The sequence below is a fragment of the Mercenaria mercenaria genome, chromosome 10 (assembly GCF_021730395.1).
Source record: "Mercenaria mercenaria strain notata chromosome 10, MADL_Memer_1, whole genome shotgun sequence".
NCBI classification, from domain to species: Eukaryota; Metazoa; Mollusca; class Bivalvia; order Venerida; family Veneridae; genus Mercenaria; species Mercenaria mercenaria.
Genome location: NC_069370.1, coordinates 32,008,266 through 32,020,160, shown reverse-complemented (window position 1 = coordinate 32,020,160; position 11,895 = coordinate 32,008,266). Strand labels below are relative to the sequence as shown.

The window sequence follows — 11,895 nt, the reverse complement described above, 5'->3', positions numbered from 1 at the left end:
CATATTTCAGAACATGAATGTACCTGTGCAGTTTAGAGTTATGGCCCTTTGAAATTGTTCAGAATGATGTTTTTTTTTTCTGAATAACTCCGTTTTCAAGTGATCTTTGCCAAGTTTCCAGAAAATATCTCTGTAAAGTGAACTTGCATATTTGCAGGACAAATATATACCATCCCTGGTTAAGGAGTTGTGGCCCTTTGGAATTTCACAAAATGTATGAACTCTTGGCTCAGATGTAGTATAGATGGATGGTTTAGTATCCTTTGTCAATATATTTACTATAACATTGCTGAAACTAGTGGTCAGAATTACTACAAACATTTCCGAAGCTACCTTGTAAGGTCCCCTCTCAAGTTTGTTCAAATGGGGGCACATGGCTTTTTTATTGGCCAATAGAGCTAAAAATAGTGGAGTGGGGGGACCTTTTTACCACTTCTTCTCATGAACCACTTGATATGTACAATCATTTGAAGGCCCTTCCTCTAATTTGCTCAAATAGTGGCACATGAACTGCTTTATGTTTCTGTTTGTTAAACCATCGTGAGTTAGTGAGTCATAAATTTATTCTATATTCATGGTCAAATAGGCAAGATTAGGTCTGTAGCATCACTCAATTTTGTTCAAATGGGGGTCACTCCCTTTAGAGCTAAAAACAAAAAAAACTGAAAAGACTTTGGAAGTCCTAGATCAATCTTCATCAAACTTGGCCTGCAGCATAATTTTACGGTCCCCTCTCAATTTTATTATGCCGCTCTTCGAAGAAGGAGGGGTATATTGTTTTGCAGATGTCTGTCGGTAGGTTTGTAGACCAATCCGTTTCCATATGATAACTCTAGAACGCTTGGGCCTAGGATCATGATAGGTGATAGGGAGGTTGGTCATAACCAGCAGATGACCCCTACAGATTTTGAGATCAGTAGGTCAAAGGTCAAGGTGACCCGAAACAGTTGAACCGTTTCCAGACGATAACTTGAGAACGCTTGGGCCTAGGATCACGAAACTTGGTAGGGAAGTTGATCATGATCAGCAGATGACCTCTATTGATTTTGAGGTCAGTAGGCCAAAGGTCGAGGTCAAAATGACCCAGAACAGTTAAACAGTTTCTGGATGATAACTCAAGAATGCTTGGGGCCTAGGATCATGAATGCTGATAGGGAGGTTGGTCATGACAAGCAGATGCCCCTATTGATTTTGAGGTCAGTAGGTCCAAAGTCAGTGACCCGGAACAGTGAAACCGTTTCAAGACGATAACTTCGAGAAGGCTTGGGCCTAGGACCACGAAACTTGATAGGGAAGTTGATCATGATCAGCAGATGACCCTATTGATTTTGAGGTCAAAGGTCAAGGTCACAGTGACCCGGAACAGTTAAACGGTATCTGGATGATAACTCAAGAACGCTTGGGCCTAGGATTATGAAAGTTGATAGGGAGGTTGGACATGACCAGCAGATGACCCCTATTGATTTTGAGGTCAGTAGGCCAAAGGTCAAGGTAACAGTGACCCGGAACAGTTGAACCGTTTCCGGACGATAACTTGAGAACGCTTGTGCCTAGGATAGGGAGGTTGATCATGACCAGCAGACGACCCCTATTGATTAAGTGGTCAATAGGTCAACGGTCAAGGTCACATTGACCCAGAACAGTAGAGCTTATGTGTACAGTGGCCAAATAATTTCGGTTCCTTGTGCAATTTCTGAATGCATCGGGTGGGGGGGGGGGGGCATTTCGTGTTCTACGAGCTCTTGTTCAAATGGGAACTCGTGCGGTCCCTAGAGCTAATAAAAGAATTACCTTTTAACAACTTCTCATGAATCGCTCAAAGGATATTCATCAAACTTGGTCTTTAGCACCATTATAAAATCCTCTCAGATTTGTTCAAATGGGGCCGCTCGATGGATCTTCATGAAACTTTATCTGTAGAACCATTGTAAGGTACTCTTAAATTTGCTTCAAATGGGGACACTTTGTCTCTTTTAGGGGCCACTAGGAAAACAGAAATACACTTAAACAATGTCACATGAACCGCTTGATAGATCCTCATCAGCCTTGGTCTGTAGCATCTTGATAAGGACCTGTCTTAATTTTGTTAAAATAGGGTCGCTTGTCCCCTTTTAGGGACCACTAGAGCTAAGAATATAAATACTTTAGTATCTATAAACAAGTTTTTCTCATGAACTGCTCGATGGATCTTCATCAAACTTTGTCTGTAGTATTATTGTAAGGTCCTCTCAAATTTGTACAAATTTGGGCATCTGGCTCCTTTTAGTGCCCGCTACACGTAAGAATACTGTTAGAAATATGTTAAAATAACTTGATGAACCACTTGATGGATCTTCATAAAACTTTGTATGTAGCATCATTATAAGATCCTCTCGACTTTGTACAAATGGGGATGCTTGGGCCTTTTTAGGGATTGTAAGGTCCTTTTCAAAATATTACAGATGGGGGCATTTGGCCCCTTTTAGGAGTACTAGTAGCTAGAACTAAAAATAGAAAAAAAAGCTTTAAACGACTTCTTCAAAAATAACGAAATTCCAGTCGGACCAAGTGGTCTAAGATGTTGATCTGTGGTGTCTCCAAATACACGAATTCTGAATTTCGTTAAAAATGGTTTCCTTAAAAAAACGTTGCTTTCTTCTGTATATGGCAAAATGACACTATTATCTTAGACCTTTCGGATCATCTCAAGAATTAATAGGAATTTAAACCTACTACACCCCTCTTAAAATCAAGGAAAATTGGGCTTTATTCCTTAGGTCCAACACATGCTATACACTCGTTTCAGTTCTTTAATATAATTTGACTATGTTTTCATATAGATCAACATTCGGGCGCAGAGCCCGGCTAAAGTGCCTGTCAGTGCGTGAGTTTTCGGAGAAAAAGCAGAGCAATTATGCTTATTGTCATTTTGTTGCAGAAAGCATACTGCTTCTTTCGAACCTGCCTCGAAAAGTAATGACCCACAAAATTCATAGATCTAGGTGCTCTTTTTAGCTACTTGTGTATACTTATTGATTTCTCTGAGAATTAACTTTCAAAATTTAAAATATTGAAATTAATACACATTGTACAACGATACCCCAAAATTTTAACAAATGGACAGGGATGTACACCTACCACCTCAAGTTTTTTTGGTTTTTTTTCCAAGTCATTTTTATACGCCGAATATTCGCTTCTGTTGTTTATTGATTTCTTTTAGTAATTAAAAAATGATATCAAATCTCCTTGATCAAGGGTACCCAAAATATTATTTTTTTTTTAAATCGAGCCGGGGCCATAATTCGAAGCTGCTCCTCTTCTACCTAGAGATCACAGAAAGTGACTGAAACAACAGAAAAGAAAATAGACAATGTGCTTGTCTGAGCAGCGTTGGAAATTTGTACAATAAAATAATTCCGTGCAAGAAACTGGACTGACTTCATCTGAATCATTATTCGTTTGCTCTAGAAGAACCACAATAGTTGCCGCTTTAAAATTGGACGGAATTCATCTGAATCAGTTCGCGATTGTAATATATACGATGTCTCAAAGTCCGGATAAAATTGCTACCAATTATCTGTATACTGTATAAAAGGTCAAAAGAGCAAATATTAAAATAATTCTAAGATATGGAACTGAACAAGTGGAGTTGGGGAGGTGTGCTATAAATTTCGCGGCTTCGGGCAAAACGTTAATGAATTGATGGATATCAAATTAAGATAAATTTCTTTTTTTTTTCTTTATCGCGGTTTGATGCATCGAAAATAAGTCCCTCACGAAAGTATAGACGCCGTTGCTTGATTTCGTCAGGTCTTATCTCAAGATGTTCTATAAATGTCCAGTCACGAGATGAGGTTCATTTACTAGTAACACTTGCATAAACAACAATGTTGGCGCTTGTGGTTATTCTTTGTTTATTTCATCAAGGGTTTGGTTCTTCAATAGAAGTACGACAAGATGAATTGCCAGGTCTAGAACCAGATGCCTTAGACGGTATGTAATTTTCCTTCAGTCTTGAATTCATTTAATCAAACGTGAATCGCCAGGTCGCAAATGGTCATGCCTGTCGAAAATGGCCATATGTTTGTGTTTTCTAAATTCATGTTTTTCCCTTTTGAATACGAGAGATTTCTTTTTGTATTTCTGTTGATGAGTTTGGAGCAACTGTGACAGCAGAAATATTTGCCATAATAAGCCAACATGAAGCAAAGCAAAGGTCAATGTCATTTTTAGTGTCGAGTGCAAGACTCAGGTTCCAATATCACAAGTCGAGGTCACAACTTTGAACCAAAGGTCATGTCTGACTTTGTTCAGACTGTAAATGGAAAATCCATATAACAATATTTTTTTTTTTCAATTGACAGAAACGTTTGCCTCAGTATGTAATTTAACTGTAAGAATAAAAACTCTTTAGTTTATATCCTTTTCATGTTGTATGTATAATTGTCATTGTCTTGCAAAAAAAATTAATATGAAGAGACTGCGTCTCGCTTGCGCAAAAGACAGACCCTCACAAATGTCGTCATAGATGTGCGTGTAGAGTGGCGGGACGGGGAACGGTAGGGGAGTCGAAGGTACTGCCAGGTCATGTCTGGGTCGTAACATTTACACACATGGAGCAATCTGTCTTGTAACTGACAGAAATATGTGTCGCCATGATACGGCGTATCGCATGCAAAACCAGAACGTTTATCTCTAAGGTCAAGGTAACAAATGGAGGTCAAAGATCATAATTGATTTTGTCCGGGCTATACATTTGACATCCATGGAACAATCATATTTGATTGGCAAAAATACATACATTGACGCGATATTCTGAGCTCAAAGCCCAGAGCCTTATCTCAAAGATGAAGGTCACACATGAGACTCAAAGATCATATATGGCATGCACAGAACAAATGTATGTTTAATTGACAGGTATGTTTCGTCAGTGAGGCGGTGTTACAACAAATAATAGGATCGACACTGTTGGCCTTTCAGACATTCAAAGTCTAGTTATAATTTTTATCAAAAGGAAGACAAACTTTTCACTTTCCTAAAAAAAAAATGGCATTAAACACTACAAACAGGCAATCCTGGCATTGTTTTTCCATTGCAGCTTTCTTGGTACCGTTTCGAGAGTCGGTTTTACACCGCGTGGCTGTAGGATGGAACCACACAATCACAGACAGTGCCAAACTTAAAGTGGACATGCAGAAGTGCAGTATCCAGATCAAAGCTACGGTAGAACACTGTAAAACATGCGCAGCAAATGCATGTCAGTTAGTACAGATACATTGTACTTGTTTTATTGCACTGCGGTCCTAAATCATGTACACTTGGTAACAAAGATTACCATGAATTATTTTTTCGTACTTTTAGAACATTATATCTTATTGGTAATTATTGAATGGCATATCAATCAACAAATGCCACTATACAATTTCAGGCCTCTATCCATGTTTGAAAATGTCACAAAAATACGCATACATGTGTTGGATTTATAAATCGGGCGAATTTGTTTATTAAAAGAAACAGAGGTCTATTTATTGACACCTCACTTATCAGACAATCTACAGTACATGTACTTATACGAAGTTCGGTCAGGTTTGCATTGTATCAATATTCCACTTTTTGCAATAACAGTGGTAAATTAAACACAATTGTGAATTGTCCTCTCGAATTTTGTACTCGTACATAAAATATTATCAAAGCAAAAGGATTTTTGCTATATTAAAATATATAGGTCTATGAACCGAAATACACCGAAATCTAGAGAAACTTAATAATGATAGGGGTGACGCTGTTATGCAAGGAAATATAGTTCCAAATAATCTTTACAGACAACAACGTCAAACTGTCAGCCACTCACCCACCTTCAAAGACTACCTGAATCTAGCGGTACAGCTTGTCAACCCAGTGCAGTATCTGAAGGAACCTCTCAATGAGATAGGAGACAAGTTTGGGGATCTCATTGACCTTCTAGGATCTGGAAGCGATTCCTTCATTAACTCAATGAGCGCCCTTGGAAAAAACGTCGGTGGAGCTTTTCAGGTATGTGAGAACATTTGAGTTACATCATATCCCATTGGCTTTTTAGTCATATTACATTTGCATATAGGCAAAGCCGTAGTGGTGAATTTATTGTTAAACATTTATACACACATACATCTATAATTTATACATACATACATGTATATAGGTTGTTGCCATTTGGTTTACCTTTGTTGAATTAACAGTCATGCATACTATTGTACCCACTCTCCTACAATGTTTTGCAATATCATGAATTGTTCACCGCAATTTTCAGCTGTTGTCAAAAGCCTTAATAAGAAGTGGTCCGCAAGACACTACCATTCGCATTATGTATGTTATAGGGAGACAACGTAACAGTATACGCGTTCATGAATATATTTTAGGATGCTTTTCACGGTGTCGAGTCTGGATTTAACGCAGTTAAGGACCAGCTTGCTTCTGTCGGCGGTACAGTTATCGGTGGAATAACTGACGTCGGGAATACAATCGGTGATAAGGTCTCCAGTGCTGGCCATGCCATAGAACACGCGGGACACAGTATCATTCATAGCATCGGAAGTAAGCTATACAATACACAGTGGTCATGTCAGTAATATACCATACTTTTATCAAACGGCTAGCCGGTCAATAGCCAAAACTGTTTGACAGAGGTCCGACGCCGATCAGTGGTCAAAATTGATAGCCCGAGGTAAATAGTTTTGACTATAGACTGGCAAACCCGTCAGTAAGTGTTTCATGTTATCATGTTATCAGTGACGAAACTGCACACATTTATGTTTCAAGTTTTGACTATAGACTGGCCATATAGTACACACTATTGACCTGCAGTTTATATAAGGAGCCATGTAATAAATAATGTCAAGTCAATCAGATATATTGATACGCACTCTCGTTTTAATTATGTATGTGTTGATGAGTTCCTCCAAACAAATATAAGAGCTTTTTAACCCTTACCATGCTGTATTTCTATAATGGACTGGACCATCTTTCAATTTGGACAGTACCACTTATTATTCAAAGGGGTTTTCACTGACAATTTACTGACTGAATAGCGAACAGTGCAGACCATGATCAGACTGCACGGATGTGCAGGCTGATCTTGGTCTGCACTGGTCGCAAAGGCATAATCATCTGCCGCCAGCAGGCTAAGGGTTAATAATATACATAAAGAGTTTCTGTTTCTCGTGAATGTGCAAATATTTCTTTGGTTTTGTAGGTATCTTTGGCAGAAAACGAGAGACAATAAGTCCTGAGCTGAGGGCATGTATGGCACCATGTCCTGTTTGCAATCCTTTACTCATGCCTGTACAGAGAAACATGATATCCGCAGGTATGTCCTGTATTCATTTCACTTTACTCATACATGTACAGAGAAACATGATATCCGCAGATATGTCCTGTTTCCATTTCACTTTACTCATACATGTACAGAGACACATGATTACTGCAGATATATATGGCACGCTATCATGTGTGCAATAAAAATGTGATAACCGCAGGTGTATCTTGTACACTGTCAGTTATAGTCCCCCCTGAGAAAGGTAACAAAACAAAGGTACGTGTGACACAATGTATTGTTTGCAAGCCTTTATTTTTGAGCAGTAAAAAGAAACATGACAATGTACGAGTAAAATATGACACTCTATGTTCTCTGTAATCATATACAAATGTACATAAACCAGTACAGAGAAACATGATAACGAATATTGACGTATGACACTCTGTCCTGGTAGTACTCATTTACTTGATGTCCTGTTTGTATTACACAGTTGTTTGAACCTTTGCTGGATAACTTTCTAACCATAATTATATATGTTGGTGCCCTATCCAGTTGTCCATCCCTGACGTCTGTACAGGGAAACATGATATCTGTAAATATGTATGGCAACATGTCATATCATCTATGTAATTCATTACCTAAGCCTGCTGTCCTGTTTGTAACGCTTTATTTATGCAAGTACAAAGAAAAACACACGCACACATGCACGCATGTTCTACCATACCCCTAGGTATACTATGAGAACCATTGAACCCAGTGTTGAAATATACATTGTTGAAATATACATTGTTGAAATATACATTGTTGAAATATACATTGTTCTCATATACATGTACAATGGCTTTTTCTTTCTGCAGGAGGGTAAAACTAAGAATTTTAATCATTGAAGGGAAAGGCAATGTTGTTCTCAAGTTAAATCCATCTGCTAGGATTTCTTAAATCATTTTAAGAAGTGAAAGAATTTTCAAAATCGGTTAAAGACTGAGAAAGTTATGAGCATTTAAAAATACCTTATCTAAATAATGACTGTAAATGTATAATCAAGGCGGTCTTGTATGGATGTCGCATTTTCAATGATCAATAAGTAATGAATAATGCTGGCAGTATTGTAAACACTGAACAGCCAATATTTCTTGAACAGTTTGTGGAGCAGACGTTGTGAAGTTTAACGACACGGTTAGAGCAAATGTGGCCATGATAAAGGGGGTCTTTACTGCAGTATCTGACAAAGTCCATCCTGTAGTCACGAAGGTATGGTAGGGTTTTCTTCGGTTTAATGTCCTGTAGTGTTTTTATCCCAGGTGCCCCTCCATGCATTATTCCATCACGAGCGGGTACCCGGAAGGTCGTTGGTTCTACCCACGTACCCGCTCGTGATAAAATAATGCACGGAGAAGCACCTGGGATCTTCCTCCACCATTAAAGCTGGAAAGTTGGCCATATGACCTATCATATGTCGGTGCGACGTTAAATCCATAAAAAAGCTCACCTGTCACATAGTGACAAGGTCAGCTTTTGTGGTCGCCCTTCGTCCGTCCGTCGTCCGTTCACAGTTTCTTGTGAACACGATAGAGACCATAGTTTGCAATCAATTTTAATCAAACTTGCACACAAGTTGTATTGGCTTAATATCTCGGTTCCTTTTGAAAACTGGCCAGATCCTGTCATGGGTTCTAGAGTTATTGCCCCTTAAAGGGCCAAAGTTTTCTATTTTTGGCTTGTGAACACAGTAGAGACCACATTTTGCAATCAACTTTAATCAAACTTGCACGCAACTTGTATTGGCATAATATCGCGGTTCCTTTCGAAAATTGGCCAGATCCCATCATGGGTTAGAGGGTTATGGTCCCTTAAATGTCCAAAATTTGCTATTGTTTGCTTGTGAACATGATAGAGACCACAATTTGCAATAAACTTTTATCAGACTTGCACACAACTTGTATTTGCAAAATATCTCGGTTCCTTTCGAAAACTGGCCAGAACCCATCATGGGTTCCAGAGTTATAGCCCCTTTAAGGGCCAAATTTGCTATTTTTGGCTTTTGAACACAATAGAGACCACATCTTGCAATCAGCTTTTATCAAACTTGCACACAACTTGTATTGGCATAATATCTTGGTTCCTTATAAAAACTGTCCAGGTGCCGTTATGGGTTCCAGAGTTATGGCCCCTTAAAGGGCCAGATTTTGCTATTTCGGCTTTTGCAGCCATGTATAGACTTCATTTATGGTTTGATTTGATACAAACTTGCAAATTAACTCTAACCGTTACCCTAACCTGTCAGATCCAATCATAGGTTCTAGAGTTATGGCCTCTGAATGAGCATTGAAAGGTCAGCACTTATCCATAAAATGGTTTTATCTCTGGAACTATTGATGGTTTTGGTTTTGAAACATAATGTATGTCATCAGGTTGACCTAGACACTATGCACTTATTTTATATCTGATAACCTCTCCCTGATTTTAATCAATTTATTATTTATTTATTTATTTGGGTTTTACGGCGCACCAACACAGTATAGGTTATATGGCGCCAAACAGGACTACAGATTTTGGTTTCACATCTCATTTACATCGAAATAAAAACATGAGGTATGGAATCAAAATTGCATACCTGCTGGAATCAAAGAGTTACAGCAAAACCAAGTGTTAAGACCCTATTAGTCGCCTCTTACGATCATGCAAGGATAAGGTAGTGGTTCCGATTCTTTTCATACTAAGATCGTCCCAGAACACGGGCGATTTTAATCAAAATGGATTTATATCAGTAAGTACTTATAGGACTCATTTGAAATTTCATTGTTGTCATTAGTTGGACTGAGATAATCAGGGTTGATAACTATGGACTGATTTTATGTCAAATTACCTCCCTTTATTTAAAATTAAAATGGGAATATCTCTGTAACTAATGAAGATACTGATCTGAAATTTCATTTATGCCATCACATGGACTTGGACAATCAGTGTAGATACATATTGACTGAATTTATGACAAATTACCTCCCTTTATTTTTTATGTATATGAAAATACCTTAGCAGCTTCTAATGAGATTGGTTTGAAACATTCTTTATGTCTTCCATGATAAGAAAACTCTTGATTGAACGTTTACCAATATGAATACTTTTCTAATATATTGTTGTAAAGGCTTGTACTCTTCTACCCACATGTACCAATACATGATTACCTCCCCTGATTTTAATAAAAATGGATTTATCTCAGGTAGTATTTATAGGACTCATTTGAAATTTCATTTAGGGGAAGTTAACTTTTGACTGAATTTAAGACAAGTTATCTCCCTTTATTTTATGTAAATAAATATACCTCAGCAGTATCTAATGAGATTAGTTATAAATGTTATTTATGTCTTCCAGGGAAAGGAATAGTCATGCTAGTACAAAAATGTAGCATTTGAGCCTAGGACCCTCAAACTTGGTTTGGAGATTGACCCTGACTAGTGACCCATAGGTCAAAAGGGACTGTTACAAGAAAATATTTATCCTGATGATATTTAATGTGTATGCCTATGTGATCTATGTCAAAACTTGAGCTTATCATTAAGAGCAATGGTACTCAGGTGAGCGATACAGGGCCATCATGACCCTCTTGTAATATCTTTATTGATGGAGGAAGAACACGGTGCGCTTCCTGGCATTGTTAGACACGGACGGGCATTTATGGTAAACCACGGACCTTTCGCAAACTCAGTAATTTACTCCTTCACATGAAAGAATTCATGGCTGGCGAGAAATGAAAAGTCTAATAAACTAATTAACAGTTACAGTTACTGTTGACACCACGTGTAAGTTAGTGGTGTCAACACTTAAATTTTCTAAATCAAATATTAGATGTTAACAATGATACATCCCGCATACGTTTAAAACTTGTGTGCACTAGTCTGTAGAAAATTCCCCGTCGCATCTTATGTATTATTACATTATTCCTAATGTAAATTGCCAGTCAATAGTTTGTGCTATTGATTGGTCTATTTTTGCTGTGCTAAAATCAAATCTTGCAGAAAAAATATGAAAATTTATTTATAATGTCATGTGATAAAATAATTATTGAATGGACTTTAAAGTTACTTGACCCTTGGTGGATCGGACCTCGGGCAATATTTTTTACTACTGACCAGTAACCCATTCAATAAGTGTATACTTGTATAATATTGCGAATATTTCCCACATTTTCTATTTTTACAGGTTGAATTCGACCCGGAGTCTCAGGTTGGTGTGACATACACACGGGTTTTCGTGACGGCTAATATAAGAGGCCGTTATGTACGTTACATGTCTGGTGTAACATACGACATGATGAACATGGGATCTTCAGCAAGAAACATGGCAAGGGAATTCTGGGAAAAATGGGAATAGAACTTGTCAAGATATAAACACAATATAGTGTACAGATAGTTCTGTTAATTTTATTATGCTCCCCGCCAGAGAAGCATATAGTCGCCGTTTCGTCCGCCCGTCCCGAAATTTTTCTCGGGAGCATTTCTCAACAACCACTGGTAAGAATTAAGCGAAACTTGATAGGAAGAGGAGATGCGCATATTGTATTCGTGTTCCGGTCGGATGATTTGAGTTATTGCCCTTTGATTATTCAACATTAATAGTATACT

The 11,895-nt window shown here is 37.9% G+C and overlaps 1 protein-coding gene across 1 annotated transcript; it reads left to right on the top strand.

Annotated features, from left to right (window-relative positions):
- The first annotated feature begins 3,813 nt into the window (after positions 1-3,813).
- Positions 3,814-11,682, top strand: LOC123559494 (uncharacterized). Its single transcript, XM_045351368.2, has 7 exons — positions 3,814-3,972; positions 5,078-5,240; positions 5,802-6,012; positions 6,378-6,552; positions 7,211-7,324; positions 8,415-8,524; positions 11,474-11,682. Exons 1-7 carry the CDS (start codon positions 3,867-3,869, stop codon positions 11,642-11,644), a joined length of 1,050 nt encoding a protein of 349 aa, XP_045207303.2. The 5' UTR covers positions 3,814-3,866; the 3' UTR covers positions 11,645-11,682.
- Positions 11,683-11,895: the final 213 nt, after the last annotated feature.

Bases quoted from the DNA above. Each gene is read 5' to 3' on its own strand.
- LOC123559494 (XM_045351368.2), top strand. From the start codon at position 3,867: ATGTTGGCGCTTGTGGTTATTCTTTGTTTATTTCATCAAGGGTTTGGT. The intron at 3,973-5,077 runs GTATGTAATTTT...TTTCCATTGCAG, and splicing joins AGAACCAGATGCCTTAGACG to CTTTCTTGGTACCGTTTCGA. The intron at 8,525-11,473 runs GTATGGTAGGGT...CTATTTTTACAG, and splicing joins TCCATCCTGTAGTCACGAAG to GTTGAATTCGACCCGGAGTC.